The 25,100-nt window shown below is 41.5% G+C and overlaps 1 protein-coding gene across 2 annotated transcripts; it reads right to left on the minus strand.

Annotated features, from left to right (window-relative positions):
* Positions 1–3,865: 3,865 nt before the first annotated feature.
* LOC112556931 (prion-like-(Q/N-rich) domain-bearing protein 25) lies at positions 3,866–16,042 on the minus strand. Of its 2 annotated transcripts, none has more exons than XM_025226412.1 (12): positions 15,410–16,042; positions 9,978–10,126; positions 9,729–9,774; positions 9,358–9,495; positions 8,335–8,508; positions 7,798–7,956; positions 7,302–7,346; positions 6,377–6,505; positions 5,730–5,858; positions 5,240–5,368; positions 4,765–4,879; positions 3,866–4,524 (listed from the first exon to the last, which is right to left on the minus strand). In XM_025226412.1, the coding sequence occupies exons 2-12, from the start codon at positions 10,044–10,046 to the stop codon at positions 4,014–4,016; spliced, it is 1,644 nt and encodes a 547-aa protein (XP_025082197.1). In that variant the 5' UTR covers positions 10,047–10,126; positions 15,410–16,042; the 3' UTR covers positions 3,866–4,013. The 2 variants fall into 2 exon arrangements, with proteins under 2 accessions (XP_025082197.1, XP_025082196.1); XM_025226411.1 differs by having other exon boundaries at positions 9,978–10,129.
* Positions 16,043–25,100: the final 9,058 nt, after the last annotated feature.

Consider the following 25,100-nt stretch of genomic DNA (forward strand, 5'->3'; position numbering starts at 1 on the left):
ATCTTCAGGTGAATGAGTGAAAGTCGAATGCTGAAGAAAACCCACGACCGTGACTGTCACACTGCTGGGCACAAACTGTTTAGCTCCGGACACATTAGACATCCAAATCGCAACATTTTTCACAAAAAGCTCAATTTCACGTTTACCGTTTGACCTACGGAGGCTAAAACAGTCTGACCAGAAGTCCCATGATTTTTATTTCAAGAGACATCTCAGAAGAAACATATCCCATCCGGCGAGCAGCATTTTGCAGCTTCTTTACAGATTTGTTGATTTTGTTTTAAACATTTTTCAATATACATATTGTTTATCAAAATTATTAACTTTAATAAATAAAAAGGCCCTCACTTAAAAAAGCAGATTCTCAAAACCGGTTCTGGTTTCTTGTGTGTCCAGAGATTATATCTGTAGATACTCTGCTGATATGGACAAAACCAATCGCGAGAGAAAAGCATCCCCTCCCTAGCAGCCCACGTTTACTTACCTTTTTGCATTGGTCTCCTTCATGAAAGTAACCGTCGTTACACGTGCAGATACCGCCAGACATCGGTAAGCACTCTGCATTCTCGACACACTGGCCAGCAGCCCTGTGATTACAGGAATAGAGAATAATGTTTGTTGCTAAACTTTACGATAACTTCTCCGACCGCAAGTTTGACCGCTCTGTGAGGGTGACAATAAAAAAAGAGGTTGTACTATCCTAACAGCTCCAGATAATTGTGTGTAAGAGAGGGAGGGAAGGAAAGATGGTGCATATACTACTTTGTTTATTCTGCAAAAGTGTGTTAACTTCATTTTTAAAGTACAGTGGCGTTAACTAGCGTTCATATGTTTATAAGTTATTGTTTGAGCCATCATCATTATTGCTATTATTGTTGTTTCATCAGAAAAGTTATGGAATAAATGATATGTAAATGCACACCAAACACCAGACACAGATGTGCACTGACCTGCATGGCTGTCCGGCGCTGATGAGAAGGTTACACGTGGTGTTTTCAGCAAAGTAGCCCTCAGCACATACACAGACGCCCTCAGCCCCACACCCGCTGTTGGCGGTGCACTGCGCGCTGTCGTTGCATCCCTCTGTCGGTCCTTTCTTTGGTGAGCACTTGCTCCGTCAGCGTAGTACGTGTCGTTGCACGTGCAGGTGCCTCCTGAGCACTCGGCATTGTCCACGCACTGACCAGCTGCGGTGCACGGCTGGGCGGGGGCGAGCACTGGGAAATACCATTTGCTTATTGTCATCATTACTTGTCATTATCAAGACCATCAAGATCGTAATGACGATACATCGCTATCTATATTGGTTAGTGTCTGGATTTCTCACTTGTCACTTCCCTCTGTGTATTTATATCCAGTTACCTAGGTCACAAATATATACAGGGTTATGTGGTAAAACAGTTTGTTTGCCTCTGGCTTGTAAAAGTCGTATCTCAAGTCATTATCATTTGCCATTTCGTGATCTTGAAATAGAACTGTGCTTCTACTGTGTCAGGTGACACAGAAGTGTCTTCATGTGTCTTCATTCTATAAGGTCCCCTAATACTCATCAATTCCTGACCGCGTCAGCAGTAACAAACAAACAAATAAAAAATATCACGAGTGCTTTTTACTTCTGGAAACAGTGTCTTACTGTCAACTACCTCAAATAATGTGTGAAGTGGTGTAACGGTCAACACGCCAAACAACGGCGACAGCGACAAGGGTGCACCACGTGACCACGTCATAGTGCATGTGCGAGATATTAACTAACACAACGGTTGCTTATTACTACCCAATAAAAATTATGAACATATGTATTAAAACAAAAAAATTATATAATTTACTTAACACTAAATTAGCTCGTGTTCCGCAGCTCGCAGGCTCTGTGCAGCAAGAGCTCTTATAAGCATCGCAGAAAACACCTTGTGGCTGACGCCTCAATGACACTGCAATTAATACCGACTAAAGCCTGCTACATAATAATCCAACATCAATTCTATTGTATTTTACCTGGATCGCAGGCAGTGCCGTTGACAAAGAATCCCTTCATACACCTACAGGTTTGCTCCTTGAGGATGCACTGAGCGTTAGCACCACACTGTCCAGGGGCATCGCACTTGTCTCCGGCGCCCTAAAAAAGACAAGAATCCAGGTGTCATCACAGCTACAGCACTCGTGACTGTCAGGCTAAAACAGTATTCTCTTTCTGTATCTAATACTTGACCTCAATGACCTGGGCTTTTTTATTTGGGATGTTTGCCTCTGCAAGAGATGCATTTTAAAAATAATGTCATAAACAAATTTCAAAGTCACTTTATTTATTTGAGTGTATGTCAAAGGCAAGCTGTTCTTCCTTCTAAATACACGGTCTTTGCAGCAAACTGTACACACCTCTAATGGCAGACAATCTCCATTTTTTGGGTAGAAGCCGTCGTTACATCTGCAGACACCCACTGTGCCACTGAGCTGACAATCGCTGTTGTCAATACATTGTCCAGTTGCATTGCACGGCTGGGACTCTGCCTTTACTTTCAAACACTTTCCTGCACACGCGAGCACACACACACAAATAAAATTGTAGTCCATTGTGTTTAAGCTGGCATTAACCATTCTTCTGGTTTTTCTTCTTTATTTATTAACACGAATGAGACTTTTTTAAAGTGGAAAACAATCGACAGCCACTTTAACAATACATTTTAAGAAAATAACTGTTTTACATATTATTGAACATATTTATTAACATTAATTCACACAAACACTCAAAATATTTTAATTTTCCGAATATTTTTACAAGCCTTGACTGAGGTTAGTTAGAAGGAGCAGGTAAGCTCACCGTTCTGGGCGAAGTGACCCTTGCTGCAGCGGCAGGTGCCTGCAGGAGGCGCCACGCACTCGGCGTTGGACGTGCAGTGCTCGGGCGCTGAACATGGCTGACCTTCATCCTTGAGAGGAAAACACTTGCCACTGTCGTTGAAGAAACCTTCTTTACACTCGCACACCATGGACGTGGTAGAGCAGACCGAGTTTTCCGTGCACTGTCCGTCCCCTTTAGAACATGTATAGTGATTAGAATAAGTCACTGGTATAAAGCTGCTGGTTCTCTTGCCCATCTTTCCAACCTGTTAACAGCCACACACAGTTCTTCCCTCTCCTTCCTTCTCTCTCTCTTTGCCTCTCGCTTTATTTCTTTTATTTTTTTTGTTACTTTGTTTAATATTTTGTTGTTTTGCTCTTTCTTCTTTCTTTTTTTGCTTTTAACAAAGATAAACGTCAATTGTACATTCCTGAAAAATATTATATTAATCCTTCACAGTTTTGTTTACCAATTTTTTTATTTGCCAGTAACTCTAGAATGATAATTTTAAATTTTGCCTTTTTTCTTTATAAAGCACTACAGGCTAGAGAGAGAGAGTTTTTTTTTTTTTTTTTACAAATGTTTGTGTTTTCTTTGTTAATAACAATTTCGAATAACTTTAAGTTGGGGTATTAGGCTATTTTGTCTGCACTATTTTGGACCAATAATTGATTTCCACCCTCGTTTCTAATGAGCATGGGCATAAGCCTACCGAAATGAAGTAATTGTCATTTGAGTGTATTTATTAAAGTTAATTTTTTAATTTAAAAAAACCCACGTGTGCATTGGCCGCCGGCATTTTTAAAAGGAAAACAGTTTCCTCCTTCTTCGTAAAAACCGTCGTTGCATTTGCAGATGCCGCCTGCGCTGGAAGTACACTCGGCGTTGTCCACACATTGTCCGAGTGTGTCACACGCTAGCCCTATAGGCTTCGCCGGCTTGCACGTGCCCTGTACCGAGTAGTAGCCCTTGTTACACTTGCAAGTGCCTCCAGTACAGTCGGCGTTCTGCACGCACTGACCATAGGCGTCGCATGCGTCCCCTACAGGCTTTTGGGGGAAGCATTGGTCGTTCTTGGCGAAGAACCCCGATCGACAGAGACACATACTGTCGTTGGTAGAGCACAGGGCGTTAGGTAAACATTGGCCTGGACCAGTGCAAAGTTCGCCAGGCTTTTTTAGTGGGGTGCACGCACCCTTGTCATTGAAAAAGCCGGTATTACATTCGCAAGATCCAGACACAGAGCAGCGAGCGTTGGCCACACAGATGTCTGTTGCTGTACACTGTTGGCCTGCCGGCGTCTGTAGCTTGCACGCACCGTCACGCTCCACAAAGCCCTCGTAGCACGTGCACACTTTGTTCTGGCACTGGGAGTTGGCGGCGCACTGACCGGGCCCCGTGCAGCTGTACCCAGCCGGAATCTCGCTCCGACAGCTGCCCGTGACGTCATAGAAGCCAGTTTTACACCTGCATACGCCGGCACCGGACGACGACGAGCACTCGGCGTTCTCGACACACTGGCCACTGCCCGTGCACGCTTCTCCCGCTGACCTGACGGGGTCACAGCTGCCACTGTTGCTGAAGTAGCCAGATTTACAAACGCATCTGTAACCTTTACACTCAGCGTTAGCGACGCACTGGCCATCCCAGTACAAGACTGTCCAGCAGGCTTCACGGGCTTGCAGTATCTGTAATGACGGAATAGGTTATTTAAATGGAACATTTGGTTGATTTTTGCCCAAAAATTCAGAAAACATGGTTTCGAACTTATGCATTGTCATATAGACACATTACTCTGCTAATTATTGTTGTCTAAATCAGCCAACGACTAGAAATGAACACGAGAGAGGTGAGGTTACAGTCTACATGTACAGGGTTCTAACAACATGAAGTTCCACAATCTGTGCAAAGGGCCAAAAACAACTTACCCGCGATCATTGAAAAAGCCTTGATTACAATCACAGGTGCCGCCAGTGTTGGTCGTGCACTCGGCATTGGCAATACACTGCTCAAACCCGCCGCACGGTTGTCCCGCCTTGATCGCTGATAGGAAGGAAAATAAGCTTGTTGTCAAGAAAAGGCTCCCGTCAATCTTTAAAGTATGCATATAAAGATATTTCTGTGCACGAATCATTCTCCTGTTAAATCAGTAAACTTGAAAAATAGAAGCAAAACTTAAGAGACAAAAAGCAAGTTTCACGGTGATTAGAAAGGAATAACATCGATCTTGGCGTGTTTGTCCATGTTGTCCACACTCCATCTTACTTAATTTGATGCGTGTACAGTGATTATCTTCTTCTGACAAACAGAAATGGAATCGTCTGTTGGAATCCCACACTCGACACACATTAACCTGTCCGCACCTTCCCCAGGTATTGCTTTACGTCCAGACACTATGCTTACCCTCCGCACACGTTGTCTTGTTATTCCAGTAGCCTTCGATGCACACACACAAGTTTGTTTTACCCAGGTCACATTCAGCAAATGTCACGCACTGCCCGTAACTCGTGCACGGAAATCCAGGCCTTATGGCTGAAACAATAATGTTAACTTTTATAGACTGAGATCTTCGAAAACTTAGTAATGTTTGATGCAAATACAGTAAAGGTATTTGAAATTACGAGTATTCCGAAATCAGCGTCAGATGTCTTCGACTAATGGGGCTTTCATGATGCTTTCATGACCATTACAGACAGGAAAATGAAAGATAAAGAAAGTGAATGTAATGCGTTATATAACAGATTTAAAAAGAAAGAGAAAATTATGAGGACTAAAGATTTCGAGGACGAAGATAAAGGACAAGGAAGCTAGAGACAACTAAAAATATGACCGTAAATAAAATACAAAATAGTGGCAAAAGACCGAAACAGCAAAGCAGATGTCTAGCACGTACATTCTACACAGACGCCGCCATTTTCGTAGTAACCAGACATGCAATCACACGTGCCGCCCATGGTCGAGGAGCAGTCTGAGTTCGCCACGCACTGACCAGACCCGAAGCACGCGCTTCCAGCAGGACGACCTGTCGGATGGGATGAAAGAAAAGATGAACATATACATAGGTTTGTCCACGCATAAATTTACACAAATCATGCTCTTGCACACCGATAAGTTGCAATGCACGTGCACACTTACATAAACAGAAAGTATCAGTCCACACTATGCTAGACCTTTGTCCACACCTTGCATTCCTCCCTCCCGCTCCTCTTATTGCTACTTTCCTACTCGTCTTCTTTTGCAAACTCTCAGACCTTGTTACTTGGTTCCTCTTTGCGTTGTCTGTATTTTTTTTTTTTAATTATTCGTCATCAGTACTGTTGTTTATTCGTCCGTTGTTTATATGTTATTTGTTCTTTTGTTCCATGTGACCTTCTTGCTCTTGAGCGCTACTAGCATTCTGCTTACGAGTGTTTTTGCGCTGTACAATCTTGCGTTGTTTATTGTGATGATTATTTTTTTAGGGGTTACACATCGTCCGACCGCCACACACACGTTTGGGTTGATAAAGGGTTGGGTAGTGCTGCAAGCAATAGTTCTTACGTTTGTTGCACACTCCTTGGTCGTTGTAGTAGTCCGCTCCACACTTGCACACTCCACCCACCGTGTCTGTGCACTCAGCATTGGCCACACACTGACCCTTCGCCGTGCACGGTTCGCCAGCAGCTATGGCTAAATAACAACAACAATAATAATGTATCATTCTTTAGACACGACAGCATAAGATCATTCAAAGTCCACAAAAATTTCCAGCAACATGCTGGACTGCAGGCGGGAAACTCAAATCAGACATTAAAACTGTGAGTACGTTGAGTGCCTATATCGCGGAGCCTAATAAAGCACGACCGAGATCGTTACTAATGTCATCTAGAAAAAAAAAACTAACTGTAAGTCCATAATCACATTTAAATTCTAAGTACATCACATCAAATTCTGCATTTCGATGTTGCTAGAGTAGCTAGACCATCGTCCCCTAGGACTGTACATATATACAGATATTACTTATATCATCCTGCCACACTTATAGTTCTAGGATTTCGCTTCCATAGATTGAAAATATCAATCATGACTTTTTCTCTTTAGAGTGGCTTTGTCTCTATAAAAATACAAAACAATTTTAAGCATACTTCGACATCCAAATGCCTCCTGAAAAGAACGTTTTGAACACGTTTCTATTTTACATCTTTCACTGATTTACCTTCTTTTGTCTTTTTATCAACTATGATATATCTGACATTTTCTCGCGATAGTTCATATCATTGTCCATTTACCCTATTAGGTCTCGCGAAAATGAAATTCATAATCTTCTACTGACATTTTAGCTTCTTCAAAACCATCGTCGTTATGTTATTTATTCTTGCAGTGTCATTGTCGTCGTCATTATCGTCGTCGTCATCGTCACCACCACCACCTTAGTATAAACTTCAGCCACTTTCCCTACCCTTGCCATCTTACGACATGAACTTACGTGCGGGTGGAGGGGCAGGAGTTACCTCTGTTCCATTGCATTCTCCTAAAATATACAGAAAAGAATTGAAAAACAACATTTCTCACTGTTCCTTCTCATTTATTGTTTTAATTTTTATGTCTCGTTTATTTGCTCTATTTGTCAAATTAAAGGGAAATATGGGTTGGGAATAAAGTACGCATTGCCTTTGCAGATGGTCATAACCCTTACATAAGAACGGCTTGCTATCAGGATCGAGAACAATTACGGAGAAGCACCATTGTAATAATAAACAATGAACGTCTTGATTTTTGAGGAATAAAAAAGTCACGAAAAAACTCATTAATAATTGATGAATGACTGAAACGAATGATTGAGAGATAGTGAAGGGGGACATAAAGTGCACAGGGCATGAAGACTGACAATGTGTGTGTGTGCGCGCGCGCGCGAGTTGTACTCTGAGCTGAGCGGTGCTCACAACTCTGCCTGAAGAGAGTGTGATCGCTGGTGCTCTTACTTAGCTGGTAGTTGCTTATCACGCACAGAGTGACATCTTGAGGTTTCACCCAATATTCCTCTTGAGTCTTCTTTCGCATCCCTTCTTTGCATGTGCACTCTCCGTTTTTGCATAAAGCATGCGGGTCGGCGCATTCAGTGGACAACGCACATGCCTCCCCTGCGATAGAAAAGTCAGTTAAGTGAAGCTAGTTAGGTGGAACTTTCAACAATGGCCACAGTCTATACAGATAAAACCTATTTTTAGTCACTTATCCCCAGTCCCCCGACACTTAATGACACATCCCTACTTTTTAACCAACACTTCCCAGATAAAATTATGAAGTGAAATTGAAATTCAAATTCAAATCATGATCATTTGGTTAAAGGTAGATTAATATGATGTCATGAAGTGTCGGGGATGAAGTGTCTGGGGAACTAAATTGTACTGTTTTGGAACTCCCCACAAGATTTACTGCGTATATTTGGGATGTATAGAATGTACAATACAACTTTATTAATCCACAAGGGAACTTCGAAACTAAAACCTCTTACTCACCAATCACCAATTTTTCAGGAAAAGTGCATGTCTGCTGAGATTCTACTGTTCGGAAGTAAATTTCACACGTGCACCTGCGTGTGGACGAGGCGTTGTTGGCCTGCTCGTTGATGCATTTCGCCATCCGAGACAAACAGCGGTCTTCCAGACTGCATATCTCCCCCACCTTTATGGCTGTGTCAAAAAAACAAGAACAGATCAGTCAGTTCTCAATCTTTTCGTTCTCCCCAAATATATCTATTTATATGACAAAGCCCACGACTATTTTTGAATCTTTGTGTCTCCGAAAATACCGGCATTAGGATCGCGACAACAGTGGCATTGGTCAATCTGGACAGGATGTGAAACATCATCACTCGTATGAAACCAGGATCCGCTACTCGCAACAGTCAAGCAGAATAATATTTCAGTTTTATTGATATGGATAAATAGGGATGTGAATCAAAAAAAGGTTTATGAGGTTGACAAAGTCGCTTTCATAGTTGCCTGCTATCCCCAGTTAAAGGATACCACTCAGAAGACCAATAACGGAGATTGGTATGAGCCCTAGCTTCGCCGAATCAAGAATATTGTCAGTATTGTCTTTGAAAATCTCTCACACATGTTTCTGGATAAAGTTGTGTGTGTGTGTGAGAGAGAGAGAGAGTGGGGGGGGGATTCTAGTACAAGTCTGTGTATTCTTAAGTCCTCTTGAGAGGAAGTGGGTTAAGAATTGTGAAATTTCATAGCATTTCCAATTACTCGATTTGTATTATCTTACTAATAATTCTAAATAAATAATTAATAAAATACCAACAAATCTTAATATTGTCTGCATCTAATCGCTATGCCTATTTCTGATTTATCACTAAAGGTAGAAGTCGGCGAAAGTGTCCGCTGACATGAGTGCCATAAACACAGGGAACGTTTTACCTTTCACTGCCACTAGGTACCTGGAACCTTTTGCTTTTCGTTAATTATTATCTGATAAACACCGTGGATACATTGACTAGTGTAGTGTAGAGACACAACGTATACACCTACCCCGCTGACACTTTTCTTTGTCCATGCTGGGCACGTAATCCACTTTACAGGTACACACATACCCGTCACATCCACGAGGTCTGCACTGAGAGTTCGGTGGGCAGTTGGCGTCTGTGATGCAATGTCCATCGATAGCCGCTGTGCGAAGTACAAACATGACGTCAGCTATGCAATGGCGCATAACGAAGATTTGGGAGACACTTTTCACCACTATTTCAACTCATTTAGTACGTGTTTTGTATTGAGTACAGTCGACTGTTGGAAACAGGTTAGTTTAGAAACAACGAGGTTTAAAAGCAGTGTTTATTAAACTGATAAATATTTATCAAATAAAACGATTCCGTCTGCAGATACAGTGACAGACGTCTTACCATGGCATGGGACTAGAAGACACGTAAGTGAGACGACCACAAGCACCTGTAACAGAAAAGCGAAAAGTATAATGTAGGTTGTCAACAGCTTTCATCTAGTTTTATTATCTTTAGCGTCTATTATGCAGAAAATTGACTTCTGTGAATATCTCAATACTTCTGACAGAGTGAAAGAGTGAAATTATAGAGAACAAAACTGCGTGTCTACTTAATTGTATCAATCTGGATAAAAATAAATTAAAAACTCACTGCCTCGCATATCCTCCGTTTTCTGGATTTACATATGCCATTGTCCATGATCACGTTAGGTGTTTTCATTTCGTGCTGTCTTTTCACCTCCTCAAAACATCTTCTAACAGTAATCACAACAGCTGTCTTTAAAGTCTCTTCTCATCGCTCTTCTGAAACATGAACGATGATTTAGAGAACCACTCCTAGATTCTTCCTGTCTCCGGTGTTGTCTTCAAGTGAAGTGGAATTACCGGATTTATAATTTTTATCGCGTCATAAACATACACTAACATCAAGAGATAGCATTGTAAAAAAAAGTGTCTAGATGTGTCTAATTGCTTTTGTACGCTAATTTTATTTTGATGAATTTGTTATTTATTCACATCATTTCCCTTGTAAAGCGACTGCATGACTAGGCTTCGTTGTGACTGATTACTACTGGCACTCAGGTAAGTCGACTGACGTCACAAGGTGTGTACCGTGTGTCCTGATGATGGAGCCGCGCCCCACACAGTCGCAGTAAATATGAGATTGTCAAACGAGCTGAGACATTTTATTCATTCTGTTAAATCTGAGCCATTCTTGTGTTCTGTATAAAGTGACAGAAAATTCAGAGTCGAGAATAAAAATGAGTGCAAGACATTCTTGTATAATATTTATGAAACTTCAGTAAAACCTCCCTAATCCACCAAAATCGGGTCGTCACTGAGAGGGGTCGTAGTAATCAGCATTATATACATCAGCCCCCGATTTCATTCACAAGCAACAACTAAAAGAACAGCAGAAGTCTGTTCACCCAACATCCAAGGGGCATCCTGAGCATGTCAGTGCCTCAAGACAAGGAAGATCTGCAAAGATTTCTGGGAATGATGACCTTGTCGTTCATCTCAAAAGTCAGCAAAGCTACAGCTACTTGGAGAACTACTGAAACAAGACATTCCATTTGAGACGTCGGAGGCACTTTCGCTGTTCTGGTAGCCTAAAAATTATTATCTAAGAGAGCAACTATACTTTAATAGTTACAGAAAAGGCTTTGGCAGTCATTCGAAATGATTCTCCTGTTGCTCTCGCATCCAAAGCCCTCGTAGGGACAAAATGAACACCGGCGAGATGTTAGCTGTAGATGTTGTGTACATTCTGGTTGTACCACATATCGTATGGTGAAACATCCACCCACCATCTGTTGTTAACATTCCAATCTTATTTTTCCTCTTAGAAGGAAAAAGGTTTCAGCAAGCAACAACAAATCAAGCCTCTTTGTTCTACAAATTTACTGCGCTTTAATTACCAGCACACGTACTCCGTGCATAAATTAGCAGAATAATTATGCACATTTCATTAGTTTCTATGTTACAGGATCTAGTTAAATAAAGAGAGTTTCTCTCGATGTATACAGCTTTCTTCTCTCACTTCTTCTTGATGGATTAGCCTAGAAATAATAAATATCAGACAACGTTTTCACTTTATCCCATGTACATAGTTGTACTTTTATTGGCTGATGATACAATATTAACTCCAGGACCTGTAACTTGACTACAGAGCCAACTTAGAACATTTCATCATCTATTAGCCTAAACGTTAAGTAAAGACAGCTTTGTTTATTTTAGACAGGAGGATTGTTTGAAGCTAATGGGATATGGTTTTACAAAAATATTTAGAAGAATGTGGTGAATGCACACAGTTATTTAGAATTACATGTATATTTGTTACAAGGCAAAGTTTTTTCAAGCACCGAAAGAACTAAAGTCAAGAAGATAAATCCGACGATCAAATCCAAGAAAGCAATATTTTGTAATACTAGTACAATCACTGTTTAGTTTTGTTTATCATCAGATTATTTGACTGTCGATCAGAAGTATGGGGTTTCAACGAAACTGTATAGAAACTGAAAAAAATGCACTTGTCAGCTAGCAAATGATATGTAAATGTATTTTTATTGCTCTCCTAATATGATGATCTATGGTGATCTTGGGCGGCCCTATGCTCCTCAGAGGAGCAACAAGGAATAAACTAAACTATGGTGATCTTGGAAAGTAACCCAAGTTTTATGAATAAAATTCAAGAGAATCGAGAGAATAGACATTTCAATGGAGAGCCTATAGAATTTTAGAGCTACTGGACAAAAATTAAACTCACTCTATACATCCGGCTTTGGCCATGGATTTTGAAACGGAGCTGAATTCGTTAGCAGTTTTTTAGATATTTTAGGCAAAAGTTGATAAATTGGCTAAAATTAGAACGAACTATTGATAGCATCGACAGATTTAGTTTCTAAAAACCCAAAAGTCTTTGCTCTTTAAATGTTAATTGATTTGACAAATAATGGTGTAGTACGACTCCACCCTTGAACCTCAGACATTTTTTCACGTTCTCCATGAGTTAATATATTCAGTTACTAATGTAAACAAGGCGTGTCATATCAAGAATGAGGATGAGCTTCATTTTATATTATGCCGCCGTGTCTTGTAGAGTACTACTTAATTTCAAGAAAATATGCAGTAAATCTTCTACATTTATAAAAGGTTTAAATGTTAATACAAAGTAAGAAAATATTACATAAGTTATCTATATTTTTATCTAGCTATTAAGAAAATAAACACTATCTAAGACTATTGCATGTTAAAATATTCTCTTTATCCTTATTCTTAATGTCATAAGTATACCAATCCACTAGAATGAGCCCAGTGTCCGAACAAATAAAGATTTCGTATTCGTATCGTCTGTCTCTTTGTTTTTATGGTTTTTTTCCTTGTTTATGTTTTGTTCTGGTTTTTGTGTCTGTCTCTGGTTTTCAACCATTCTTCTTAGCACCATGACTGCTGTCACACAGCTACTTATGTTGTTGCTTCTTCAGACACACCCTTTTAAGTAATATGGTAAAGCCTGCTTATTTTAGAAATAGAAAAATGCTTGAGATTAGACACGATTGTTGCCGATCTGTCTTTGTCTTTTTGAATGTCGTGCCTGTCACTATTACAACGAATTCTAGATGTCACCATGTATGTATTGTGCAGACAAGATAAAACGTGCTGTGAAAATTCGGAGGGAAGGGAGAGTGTGTAATCCGGCGAACGCACGTAGATGTGTTTGTGTAGGTGGGTTGCTTTATGATATACTTGCAGATAGATATATATTTGTACATGTTTATCTACTGGTGTAAGCCTATACGAGCTCAAATGAATCAGGTAACCATCTGCTGTTCCATTTATCATGAAGTATATGATTAACACATTTATATTTTTACTTAGCTGCTACTGTGCATTTGACCATAATACTATACTTCTCACAAAAAAAGTTAAAGGGTGGGTTCAGTTTTGAGGTGCGGAATATAAATTAAAACCTATATAAAGTAAGCTAAGGGGTGCCAGGTAGTGTAGGTGTAATGATTAAAACACTCTTGTCACCACTGCAGTGAGAGGTTCAAGGTTCAGGTCTCGTCTTGGGACACTCTCTGTATGTGACACCTGTTCGCAGGGCTTGGCGACGGGGGTTTCCTCACCCCTACCTCTCTCTCCATAGTGGGAAATCGGCGCAAGGTGGAAGCACTTTCCCACTAAATAAACCAACTAGAATTAACTACTAGTGAGAAACTTTGACGTGGGACTATGATCTCACTTGAATGATCTGTACTTAGTTTGCTTTTACTGCATGATTTTGACCGTGTACCACATGCCTTAGAAACGCATAAAAATCACGGAAAATAATCTGGAAATGTAATTGTACTGATGAACTATATTTTCCACCAATACACAGCAAAGAGTTAGGGGTGAACCATTTTATCCTTCATCCACAGTTATGACAATTTCAGACGACGGGCAGTGGTAAACATATGCAACCGTCTGAATCAGTATAATCTGCGTAGTAGAACAGACGCCGTCGATGTGCTCCTGCTCTCCGCCAGACTCATGTGTACCAGTGCAGGAGTCATCAGCTCTGGACAAGTCAGCAATGCGACAGAATGCTCACCATGATAACAAACAGCTAGTGTGGAGGCGCTTAACAATTCATCTATGCTTGTGGTAGGAGCACATCGAGGATTGATCCATCTGAATGGCAGATTTCATTTTCATCTCGTCCGTGGCACTTTGACGAGACTGTGCAGCCTCTCATCGTGCCAGCTTGACAGGCAGACCTGTGTGTCATTCCATATCGTGCTTAACTGTCCACCACCTACACCTGACTTGGCTCCCATCAAGCATTTCCGGGACATCCTGAGACATCGCGTTGTCAGGTAGGCCACTCGCAGGCCAACTGTTCCAGTTCTTGCGGCAGGAATGGCTGGCCATCCTCAAGCGACTCTAGGGATATTTATTTAGTCTACAAAGATGAAGATTCTTAGAACCTACTTGTGGCATCCAGATGGCAGCGACGCACGTTTCTGCCAAGGTGCCTGACTATGCCTGCGACTTGATTCGTGACTGGAGTTTCTGATGTCTATATCTTGGAACCGGTTTACAAACGAAATTCTCTCTCTGACATTAGAGTGAACATATAACGTTTGAAAGAATCGGAATACACACATGTGTACATATTCTTCTCCCTCTCTTCTGTGGCTTTGAAACTGTCAAGCCCGGCGTTAAAATATGTCTATATGAGAAACACCTTGTGTGATTAGCAGACTCTTCGACTTGCCTCACTCACCTTTATCCGGGTGTACGCTGTGTGTTATTGCAGATGTTTCTATTTGTGTTATACCTTCATAACATCAAGTCGTTAGCGACAGTGCCATGCTATGCTGAAATGATGTATCTCATCCTTAAGAATACACCTTACAGCAGTGATACAAGTATACGAAACCAGCCCTTGTCAAGGCCTAACACATGAAAGATACCTGTCACCGTCAAAATGTCAAAATGGTAACTGATGGATAGAGTAATGACGGCTACTTTGTAACAGTTAACTAAAGCAATCAATTAAAAACAAGAGTCAAAATGCCCAATCAACAACGCTGACCAAGAGTTAATATGGTGTTCCACGTCAAGTAGTGACCATCACGGACAGTGTGGCGGACAGTTAGAGCGACTCCAGTTCAGCGACAGTTTATCGTCCGTCGTGCATCATTTAGGTACTAGCATTAGTCTTGTCCTCTACTTATAAACGAAGGGGTTAAAACCACATGTGCTTGAACTGTAAATTGCGCTCAGCGTAAATACTTCTAAACTGAACTGTTAGAAATTAAAGCGATTTCAAAAATAAAAGGAGTCTGTTCGTGGAGCATATACTCAAATGGAAAGTGCTTCAAGGTTATCTTACTCTCTCATATATACTATTCTTGCTGTAGACCGCATCACAGTAGTTTGCTTTAAGCTCTAAGAAATAAATTCATAGCTTTAGAATAAGAGCTTTCTCTAAATTATCAAGTTTAAGAAAATACTATGCGTCTATTAATTGATATGCAGCATAAATTATGCTTTTCAGCGTTAAAAATAATGATAGCACGCAGTACTTACCTCTGAAAATGGAGTGGAAATAACAATACTTTCGTATCAGGGATTGAAGAATACGATGATAGGGAGCTGCTAATGTCTGCTAATTGTCAACAACGTTAGTTCTAGAACGGAGAGAAAGCTGTGTTAGAAGCCCTCGAATCGCGAGGGGCTAGTCCACATGAAAAGCTATGTGAGATGACCTGTCAACCCAGAAGACAAACAACCTCGCCCAGCGGGTCTTTCGCATGAAGATATGGAAATTCACTTTGTCTTGTCATGTGCTGTTTTGTCAGGCCTAGAGAATTACACTTACACTGCTCCACTGAACGTCTGTGTTTATTAAGCAAGTAAGGGGGAGGGAATACTTCTGTTTTCTTCGACTCTTATTTGTCAAGCATACATCGTTGTTACCGCTGCAAGCAGACTTGCATCTAGTCAAATAAGTTGATTACTCTGAGATTAACATGGCTGACTCGTTTTTATGACCTCCTCTCCATGACAATACTTAGTAACTCCAGCCCCGACCTCACGCCTCACCATCACTCTCTTATCCTACATCAAACTACTGCTCAACGTGGATGAAACTGAATGTAGGTAGAAGACATTTGATGGTAACTTGCTCCATCACGTTTTTCATACCGTTTGTTTTGTGGTAAGGATGTTTCTCAGTGACCAGTTACTATTGTGAATAATATTTAGTAGACTGATATTAGTCTGTTTTCTTGCGGGGAAAAAAAATGTTAGGGAAAAGCATTGCTCTTCCTCCCCTTTAGCTGGCAAAGACTGAAACAGAGGCTTGGCATAACGCGGACTGTCAAGGTCGCTGACGTCACGTTTCCGAAGGTTCGCGAACTTTTTCCCTTCACTGAGACGTTTGCGAAAAATAAATCACAGTGCGGGAAGCGGTCGACCCATACCTACTAGTATGGCGAAGTGTAGGCATCGTATTCATTCTTATTTAGTAAAACTTTCTGCCAAATGGATTCATGAAGTTTTTTGCAACCACATGTTTATAACTCTTTATATATTGGTTAGTTTGAGATGCAGTTGAGCCGCTTCCGCTTTGAATTGCTTGGCGCAGAAAGCGGTCGACTCAAACTTACTAGCATGGCGAAATGGCGGCATCGTATTCCTTCACGATTTATAGATCTGTGTTTATTTTAAAGATTTTAAATTTACTGGATTTTTTTATCAACTACAAAAGGAAAGGATTTTTGCCTCCCCTTCTGTTTGCATTTTTGCTTCTAATTTGTATTTTGTCACCCATTGTGTTTTTAACTCTTTATTGGTTTGAGTGCATAGATTTCTTATCGCGTAACTCTTGACGACCATTACAAAAATGGCGGACCTTTCACAAAAGCTAGCCACGCAAACGGTGACGTCACTCGCCCGCCGTCTGCTCGCTGCTCCACACCCGACACTAATATAAACCAATGCAAAAACAACAAAACAAGCAAAAAAGGAAAACAAAAAAGCAAAGAAACTATAATATCCCTTTAACGCACACAGCTTCACGCCCCACCCTGTACTCCACTCTGAAACATCACTCGTACGTACTCTGTCCACATAGCATCCACCGACCTGTGACGTACATCCGTTATCCTAGAAGAAGTTATGCCAGTCACAGATACCAGCTGCCTGCTTCTTCCCACACCAAGCAATACAAAATGGCGCCCTATTGCATTGCATGGTGTGGGAAACAGTCGACACAGCATGACAAAGTGTAGGCATCGTATTCATTCCTGTTTTATAGACTTTTCAGTCAAAGGTTTTGTGATTTTTCCTTTTTTCCTTTTTTTTTTTTTTTTTTTTTTTTTTTGCAACCACATATACGCATAAACATTTTATCGCTCCTTATGTTTATAACTCATATTGGATAGTTCCAGATGCCATGAGGCCGCCGCTGCCGCTATTAGTGCAGGAAGCGGTCGACCCAGACCTACTGACATGGCAAAGTGGAAGCATCTTATTCATTTCCGTTTTAGAGATGATTTTGTAAGGTTTTTTAAAAATGATTTTATATTAACCACATAAAGGATAAGCACTTCGTTCCCCTTAAAACCAATCAATAAGTAAAAACTTAAGATGCCAGTTTGCTGCCACTCCCGCCATTTTTTGCATCGCTTTGTGCGGGAAGCTGTCGACACAGACTTAATGGCGAAGTAGAGGCCTCTTCTCTTTTCTATTTCATATAGTTTTGTTTCTTATAAGGATTTAATTATTTGTTTTATCGACCACATAAATGGCCAAGTTTTTGCAAGCGCTCTATTAGCTTGAAACGTTTTATTGGTTGGTTGAGATGCTATGATTTTTTTAACCACATAAATGGAGAAGCTTTTTGTGAGTCATTGAAATTTTTAACTTTTCATGGAGATGCCACATATATACATAAGCATTTTGTTACCCCTTATGTTTATAACTCTTATTGGTTAGTTCCAGATGCCATGTGGCTGCGGCACACACCTACTAGCAAGGCGAAATAGCGGCATCATGTTTACTCATATTTTCGTTCAGATTTGTGTTAATTTCAAAGGTTTTAATTATTTTTATCAACCACAAAATGGAAAGATTTTTGAAAGCCCTTTACGTTTCCATTGTTGCATCTAATTCATTTCGGTTTCATAGATTTTTAAAAAATTAAAGTTTGTATCTCTAAGCCTTCTTCGTTTTGACATTTTATTGGTTTTTGAGATTTTTTAAACCCTCTTAGTTTGTATTATTGATTAAGATATAAAATGTCACGTGGATGCCACGTAGGGGAGGGAAATATAGTTTGTTTTGAAAAGTATGGTTGCCGATGTACCTAAGGATAGGAAGGAGAGAGAGGAAGCAAAAAAGTGCAAGGAATAGGAAAGGAATACATCCCTTGGGTAGCCGCCGTTGCTTTGTTCTACGTATAGTCGCTGTCCTTTCCTTGCCAGCTGTTGTTGAGGTCGATGGTGTGATAGTTGTAGTCACCGAGCAACATAAGCTGGCGGCGTTGATAGCAGTGGTGGTCACACCAGTCTGTTAAACCAGTCCCATTAGTCGAGAAAGAGTTGGTGGAGTAACGACAGGGAAACTGTAACAACAATAACAGGTATCTATTTACAGAAAAACTGTCGTACTACAATAAGGGGAATAGCATCATAATACTCTGTACGCAATAACATGTTTAGTGTAAGTTGAAAATTTTTTTTTTTAATGTTTGCTGCCTCGACGTAAAGATTATCAAGGGAAGAAAAATACCTTTTGTTTTGTAAACAAGATGCTGATGTACCCTTTAAGTATATCCTGGCAGCCACTGTTGCTTTACTTTGCGTGGTCATTGGCCGCCATAATCCGTGTCAGGTGATCGTTGGTGGACAAAGTCACTGTCCTCTCCTAGCCACCGATTGTCGGGGTCAGTTGACAGTCGTAGTCACGTGCAACATTAGGTGGCGACGTTGGTAGCTGCTTCCCCCAGCAGTAGAGCCCCCCACTCTTTTCTTATCCAGTGCCCTTAGTCAAGAACGCTTCGGTCGGTGTGACGAACAGCAAACTGTAAACAAAAAGAAGAGTGTGTCAAACAATAAGAAGTCTCTTTAGTCAGAAATGACTGTTGTTAACAAAAAATCGGATGCCATCATAATACTCTGTATGCGAAACATGTTTCACTTTATCGACAAACTGAAATGGGTTCTCTATCGTGGTCATCTTGATTTACCAAGGGGACGGACAACAAGTTTGTTTTGAAAACTATGATTGCCAGTGTACCCTGTTAATACATCTGTTTGGTAGCCGCTGTTGCTTCTTCCGGCGTGGTCACAGAGCGCAGTAAACCGAGTCTGTGTTGGTCGGTGTAGTCGCTGTCCTCTCCTAGCTAGCTCTTGTTGAGGTCGATGTAGTCGTAGTCATGAGCTGACGACGGTGGTAGCTGTTTCCTCCAGCAGCAGTGACCATGCTGTTTTGAAGCCAGTGCCAGACCAGAATGGATTGGAGGTGTGTGTGTTGGGGGTGGGGGGTAGGGAGGGCGGGGAGATTGGTGTTTTACACAGAACCGACAACTAAGGCTATATCACGGCATAGAATGGGTGGCACAGGAAGTCAGAGGTTGTAATGAAAAGGAGAGAAAAGTGCAACGCACACCCTACCCCATTCTGCTCCACCCTTCCTTAACCTGCTTCACTACCCTTCCTGCTGATTACCCTTCCATCTCCACCGCTACAGAACCGGTAATAGCAATGCGAACCGGATAGTAACAGGCGGAAAGAAATGGAACTTGGTGTCGTGAACTCCGGGGACTGGGCACGCGAAGATGGTCAGAGGTTGCGATTGCCGCTGCCTCGAGCTGATCACACTCTCGACACCTTTACCAACTCACGCCGACACTTACCGTGCGCGCACATCTACACTAAATTGCTAATTAACTTTACTTGACTCTTGAGCCCCCAACGCGCATCCCCAATAACCATCACCAGGCAATTTAGTGTAATAAAGAAGGTTATTAATGATCGAGAGGCTTACAAATGAATTTAAAAGATGATACAATCTCAAATATGGCCGTCCTCTAGACGTCCTGTTATTTCTCTATCCCTAGTCAAGACATCGTGAGCCACTAATTACCTTAACTACTACACACAGCACACTACACTCGTGTAATACACACTTGCCACTTATCTCTTCACACAAGTCTCTTGTCACGTTGTCGTATCCTCCGTCAATCGTAGCTACCTCCGTCACGAGACCGGAGACTCTGACACTGCCGTGTGCCACCACGTGTCTCGTCCTCACCTCTTAGGCCGTCACAGCGGTCAGAGCTTGACCACGCCTAACAAGGACCAACGCTTATCTGCCAGCCTCGACCTCTGTCTGCGACCAGACAGCTGCTGATGATGAAGCGTTGTGCACTCCGGCACTGCCATATACCACCACATTTCTCTCTAGTCCCTCTAGGCCGGACTGCTGTCTCAAGCTTAACAGCGCCTAACAAGGACCAACGCTTATCTACCAGCCTCGACCACTGCTGTCTGCGACCAGACAGTTGCTGCTGATGATGAAGCATTGTGTACTCTGGCACTGTCGTGTGCCACCACGTGTCTCCCTCGTCCCTCTAGGCCGGACTGCTGTCTCAAGCTTAACAGCGCCTAACAAGGACCAACGCTTATCCCCAGCCTCTGCCTCTACTGTTTGCAACCAAACAGCTGCTGGTGATGAAGCGTTGTGCGCTCTGTGATAGAGTGGGTCTTACGTACCTATTCAAGTCAGTTGTGCTGGAGCAGTCACGATTCCCAGAGAGATTCACAGTGGAAAATCTGAACAGCCTTGAACAATCTCTGTTACAGCCTTCCTCCTCGAGAACCCATTGCAAAGACAACGATTCTTTGCCGATCACCAAGGTTGTCCATGGGACATATTTTCTATCCCATACCATCCCATGGCAATTTATGCCTGTCCCATCCCATCCATCCCACGGGACGTTTCTCATGGGATTCCCATGGTATTAACAATCCTATGGACAACACTGAAAACCACTTTTCGGCTTTTGTTCTATAATTCCTGCTACTTCACATACAATAGATGATTCAGAAGAAAGATTTAAATCCTTGATGAATGAAATAACAGTAAATTTATTTTGCAATATCAAGTATCGACTACCATGGGAAATACAAATGTGTGCTGTCCCATCCCATGGGACGTTTCCCATGGGATTCCCATGGTAATAACATTCCTATGGACAACACTGCCGATCACAATTGTCATGAGCTCCGGGGAATGAGCACGCAAGGATCGTTAGAGGTTGCGATTGCCGTTGCCTTCGGTTGATCACACTCTCGACATCTCTACCAACTCACGCCAATATTTACTGTACGCGCACACCTCTTAAGCCCCCAGCACATCCCCAATAACCAACATCAGACAATTTAGTGTAATAAAGATTATTAATTATCGAGAGGTTTACAAATCAATTTACAAGATTATATAATTTCAAATATGACCGTTCTCTAGGTGTCCCGTTACTTCCCTGTGCTAGTCCAGGTATCATGAGTCACTAATTACCGTAACTACTACACGCAGCACATTACACTCGTATAGCATACACTCGCCACTTATCTCTTCACACAAGTCTCTTGCCTTGTGAGGACCCTGTGATGTTGCTGAGTCCGAAAATCCGTTGTCGTATCCTCCGTCAATCGTAGCTACCTCCGTCACGAGCGCAGAGACTCTGGCACTGCCGTGTGCCACCACGTGTCTCGTCCTCACCTCTTAGGCCGTCACAGCGGTCAGAGCTTGACCACGCCTAATGAGGACCAACGCTTATCTACCAGCCTCGAGCTCTGCTGTCTGCGACCAGACAGTTGCTGATGATGAAGCGTTGTGCACTCCGGCACTGCCATATGCCACCACATTTCTCCTCGTCCCTCTAGGCCGGACTGCTGTCTCAAGCTTAACAGCGCCTAACAAGGACCAACGCTTATCCCCCAGCCTCTGCCTCTACTGTTTGCAACCAAACAGCTGCTGGTGATGAAGCGTTGTGCGCTCTGTGATAGAGTGGGTCTTACGTACCTATTCAGTCAGTTGTGCTGGAGCAGTCACGATTCCCAGAGAGATTCACGGCGGAGAATCTGAACAGCCTTGAACAGATCTCTGTTGCAGCCTTCCTTCTCGAGAACCCATTGCAAAGACAACGATTCTTTGCCGATCACAATGTTAAATCCTCATGTGCGAGGACCATCATCTCTCGTGATTTTTTTCAAGCAAGCTACAGACTTACTTCCGACCATTCTACAACCTAGATACATCCAATCACTAAGTCGCTGACACATAATGTGTCACTTTGACTATTCCTGCCCACACTACACCCCCTTCTCTCCCACTTCTTACTAGTAACGCGGTCTGCGACTTCGGCGCCATCCCGTTTGATTTTTTATTCACTACCTGTGTCCAGTGGGTGACAATAACAAGCAGCACTGCTCTCCTGCTCTAGGTATACCGCAGCCTTACAGTTAACGGGCGTATTCTGACCGCTGCTCTTCCGCTTCTCTGAGAGTACATGTCGGACCTTAGTGAAGCAACTGTCGTCCGAATCCGGGACCTGACCCTGGTCGCTACAGAGATCCATGTCCATCGTGATGTAAGCGGCCCGCGGTGGACAGCCCCACTTATTCCAGGAGAGATAAGCGGTGGTGAGATTTCCTGGCCTTTTGTTCATCCGACGGTCAAGTATCGCCGAAGGCCGACTACTGTGTCGCCGCCGCAACGCCATTTCAACGATAAACTCATCACCACAGTTACCCTTCCACCTTCTGACAGTATGTTTACCAGCGCGTCCGCTCGACTCGTGGAGAGAGCATAACTGCGACACTAACACTATAGACTTATTCCTAGTTATCATGACATTTGGAAGAGAAAGGGTAAGACGAGGGCGGCAGGAAGGGGCAAAGGAAGAGAGGGAAGCTGAGCTGAACCGGAAGGGTGGGAACAAAGAAATGGTGGAGGAAAGAAGGAAGGAGGGGTGAGAGAAAAGGGATGGAAAGAAAAGAAGTAGGAAAGGAAGAAGAAGGGAAAGAGAAGAGGTGGAGAGGAGAGAAAGAGGAGGAAAAAGAAGAAATGAAAGGAAAGGAGGAGGTAGAGAAGGGACGTGAAGAAAAGGGTGCGAAGGGACAGAAGGGGAGAAAGAGGTGGAGCGGGTTAGAATGGAAGGAGGGTTGGGAAGTCCATAAGGGGTGAGAAAGAGGAGAAGGTGAATGAACGGGTGGTAAGGTAAGTGGAAGGAAGGGATAGGAAAGGTTTGATGGAAAGGAAAAGGTAATAAAGGGGTGGAGAAAGGGGTAAAGTTGGTAGGTGGTTTCATGGACAAAAGAGTGAGATTCCCACAAGAAACCTAGAGGAAGTTCCTTCCAAAGCCAATCACCATGCAAGTAGTGGAAGAAGTATAGTTGAGTGCCGATGTATTTGTATGTGTGTGCGTGCGCACCTGCGCTGGGAAGTTAATGCAACAAATGCAGATAACAATTGTCATTCAATGGAACTCAACTATGTCATTAAAGGTATAATCTAAATACGCAAATTCTAAATCTTAATTGCAAAAGCAGTTACATGAAATCAATGTGTCTGCATTATTATAATCCTTGAAAGGTGAATGAATGGCGCATGAGGGAAATTACCAAAATACATGTGTCAAGGGAGTTAAGAGAAGACATGTTGTGGAGTGCAGGTAGCAATTATTATTCAAAGAAATTTAAATATGTCATTGAATGAAAGGAATCCTCAATCTTAATCAAAAATGCCTAAATTAAGTTTGGTGCCACTTACCTTGTGGGCTGACATGACCTGGTTTTAAAAGCTGTAAATGATGAGGAACACATATTAATAAAGCAATAATATTTTGAGGTAACAGTAATCTCATAAACAATAGACATTCTGACCGAATTCCTTCAATTCTAGACTACATTTTCTTAAGCCCAAATGTAATAGTTTGAGAGCACTTAGATTGATAGTATCTGTATGGCAAAGTCAGTTATTATCATGAATTGAAGGTCAATGGTTCATGAGTAACATTAAAGAAAGCACATGACAACTTAGGAATAAGGGGAGTTGAGAGTTTATTTAGTTGTACACTGTATTGTATTATTCATTAAAAGTGCAAATACTTGACTGATCAACAGATTTCTTATTTTCTTTGTCTTAGCCAGTCATTTAAATTCCTTCATTAATCAGGGTCCCAAACTGAGTGGGTGTATGTGTGTGTGTGTGCATGTGAATGTATGTGGTGAGAAGTGAATCTTAGGAGTGCAGGTAATAATTGTCATTACAGAAAATTAAATGTTTCATAAAATAAAGAAACTGTCTAAATCCTATTTATTAATTGAAAAGACCAAAAGACTTTTTCTTGACATGAAAACTAAATGGATAAATGTACACACACAAACACATATACCCAAAGACAGAAACCAATACACACAAATGCATGCACAAAGGTGACTTAAGCATCAATGGAGTTGAGAGATGTGTTGGGTAAAAACTTAATCAGATTGGAAACAAACTTTTAAAATTCAAATTATCTTTTAGAGATTGCAACTCATGGTGTTGTATAACAGACATCTCAAGTTTACTTTGTTGTGCACTGTATTGTATTACTCATTATAATCTAACTCCCTATCTCTTTTATTGTTTTTGATAGTGTGTCTGTGGGATGGGAAGTGCATGCTAGAAGTTCAGGTATTTAAGGGAATTTAAATGTTATTGAATGAAAGTAACAGTATAAATTCTAAATCTTAATCTAAACATACATAACCACACACTCATGTACACAAAGACAAATATACAAACACCCTAACGTGCATTCAGATATCACACTTTAAGTGTCAAGAGAGTTAAGAAATGTGTTGGAGAAAGTAAAAATATTAAAGTTTCAAATAGATTTAGGGATTTCAGATCTAGATGTCTCCTTTCATGTAAACTAAAATGGATGCACAGAAACACCAACACAAGCCATCCACCTGCAGCCATAAACCAATTAATTATACACCAACACACATCAATGCATCCACAAAGCATGCATCAAAGGATCTAAGATATGATGTGTTGTAGAGAAACTACAATTCAGCCGAGAAGCTAAAACTAATAAAATCCATGTTAGAGTAAGGAATCACAACTCATGTTGAATAATAGACCATTCAAGTGTACTTTCCTGTACACTATACCATATTTTCATTAAAAGAGGAAATCTTACTGATGAACAACATTTTTC

Source organism: Pomacea canaliculata, linkage group LG2 (genome assembly GCF_003073045.1).
Source record: "Pomacea canaliculata isolate SZHN2017 linkage group LG2, ASM307304v1, whole genome shotgun sequence".
Lineage (NCBI taxonomy): Eukaryota > Metazoa > Mollusca > Gastropoda > Architaenioglossa > Ampullariidae > Pomacea > Pomacea canaliculata.

Bases quoted from the DNA above. Each gene is read 5' to 3' on its own strand.
- LOC112556931 (XM_025226412.1), bottom strand. From the start codon at position 10,046: ATGAAAACACCTAACGTGATCATGGACAATGGCATATGTAAATCCAGA. The intron at 6,506-7,301 runs GTAAGTTCATGT...GTTGTTATTTAG, and splicing joins TCCTGCCCCTCCACCCGCAC to CCATAGCTGCTGGCGAACCG. The intron at 5,369-5,729 runs GTACGTGCTAGA...TTATTGTTTCAG, and splicing joins TGGCGGCGTCTGTGTAGAAT to CCATAAGGCCTGGATTTCCG.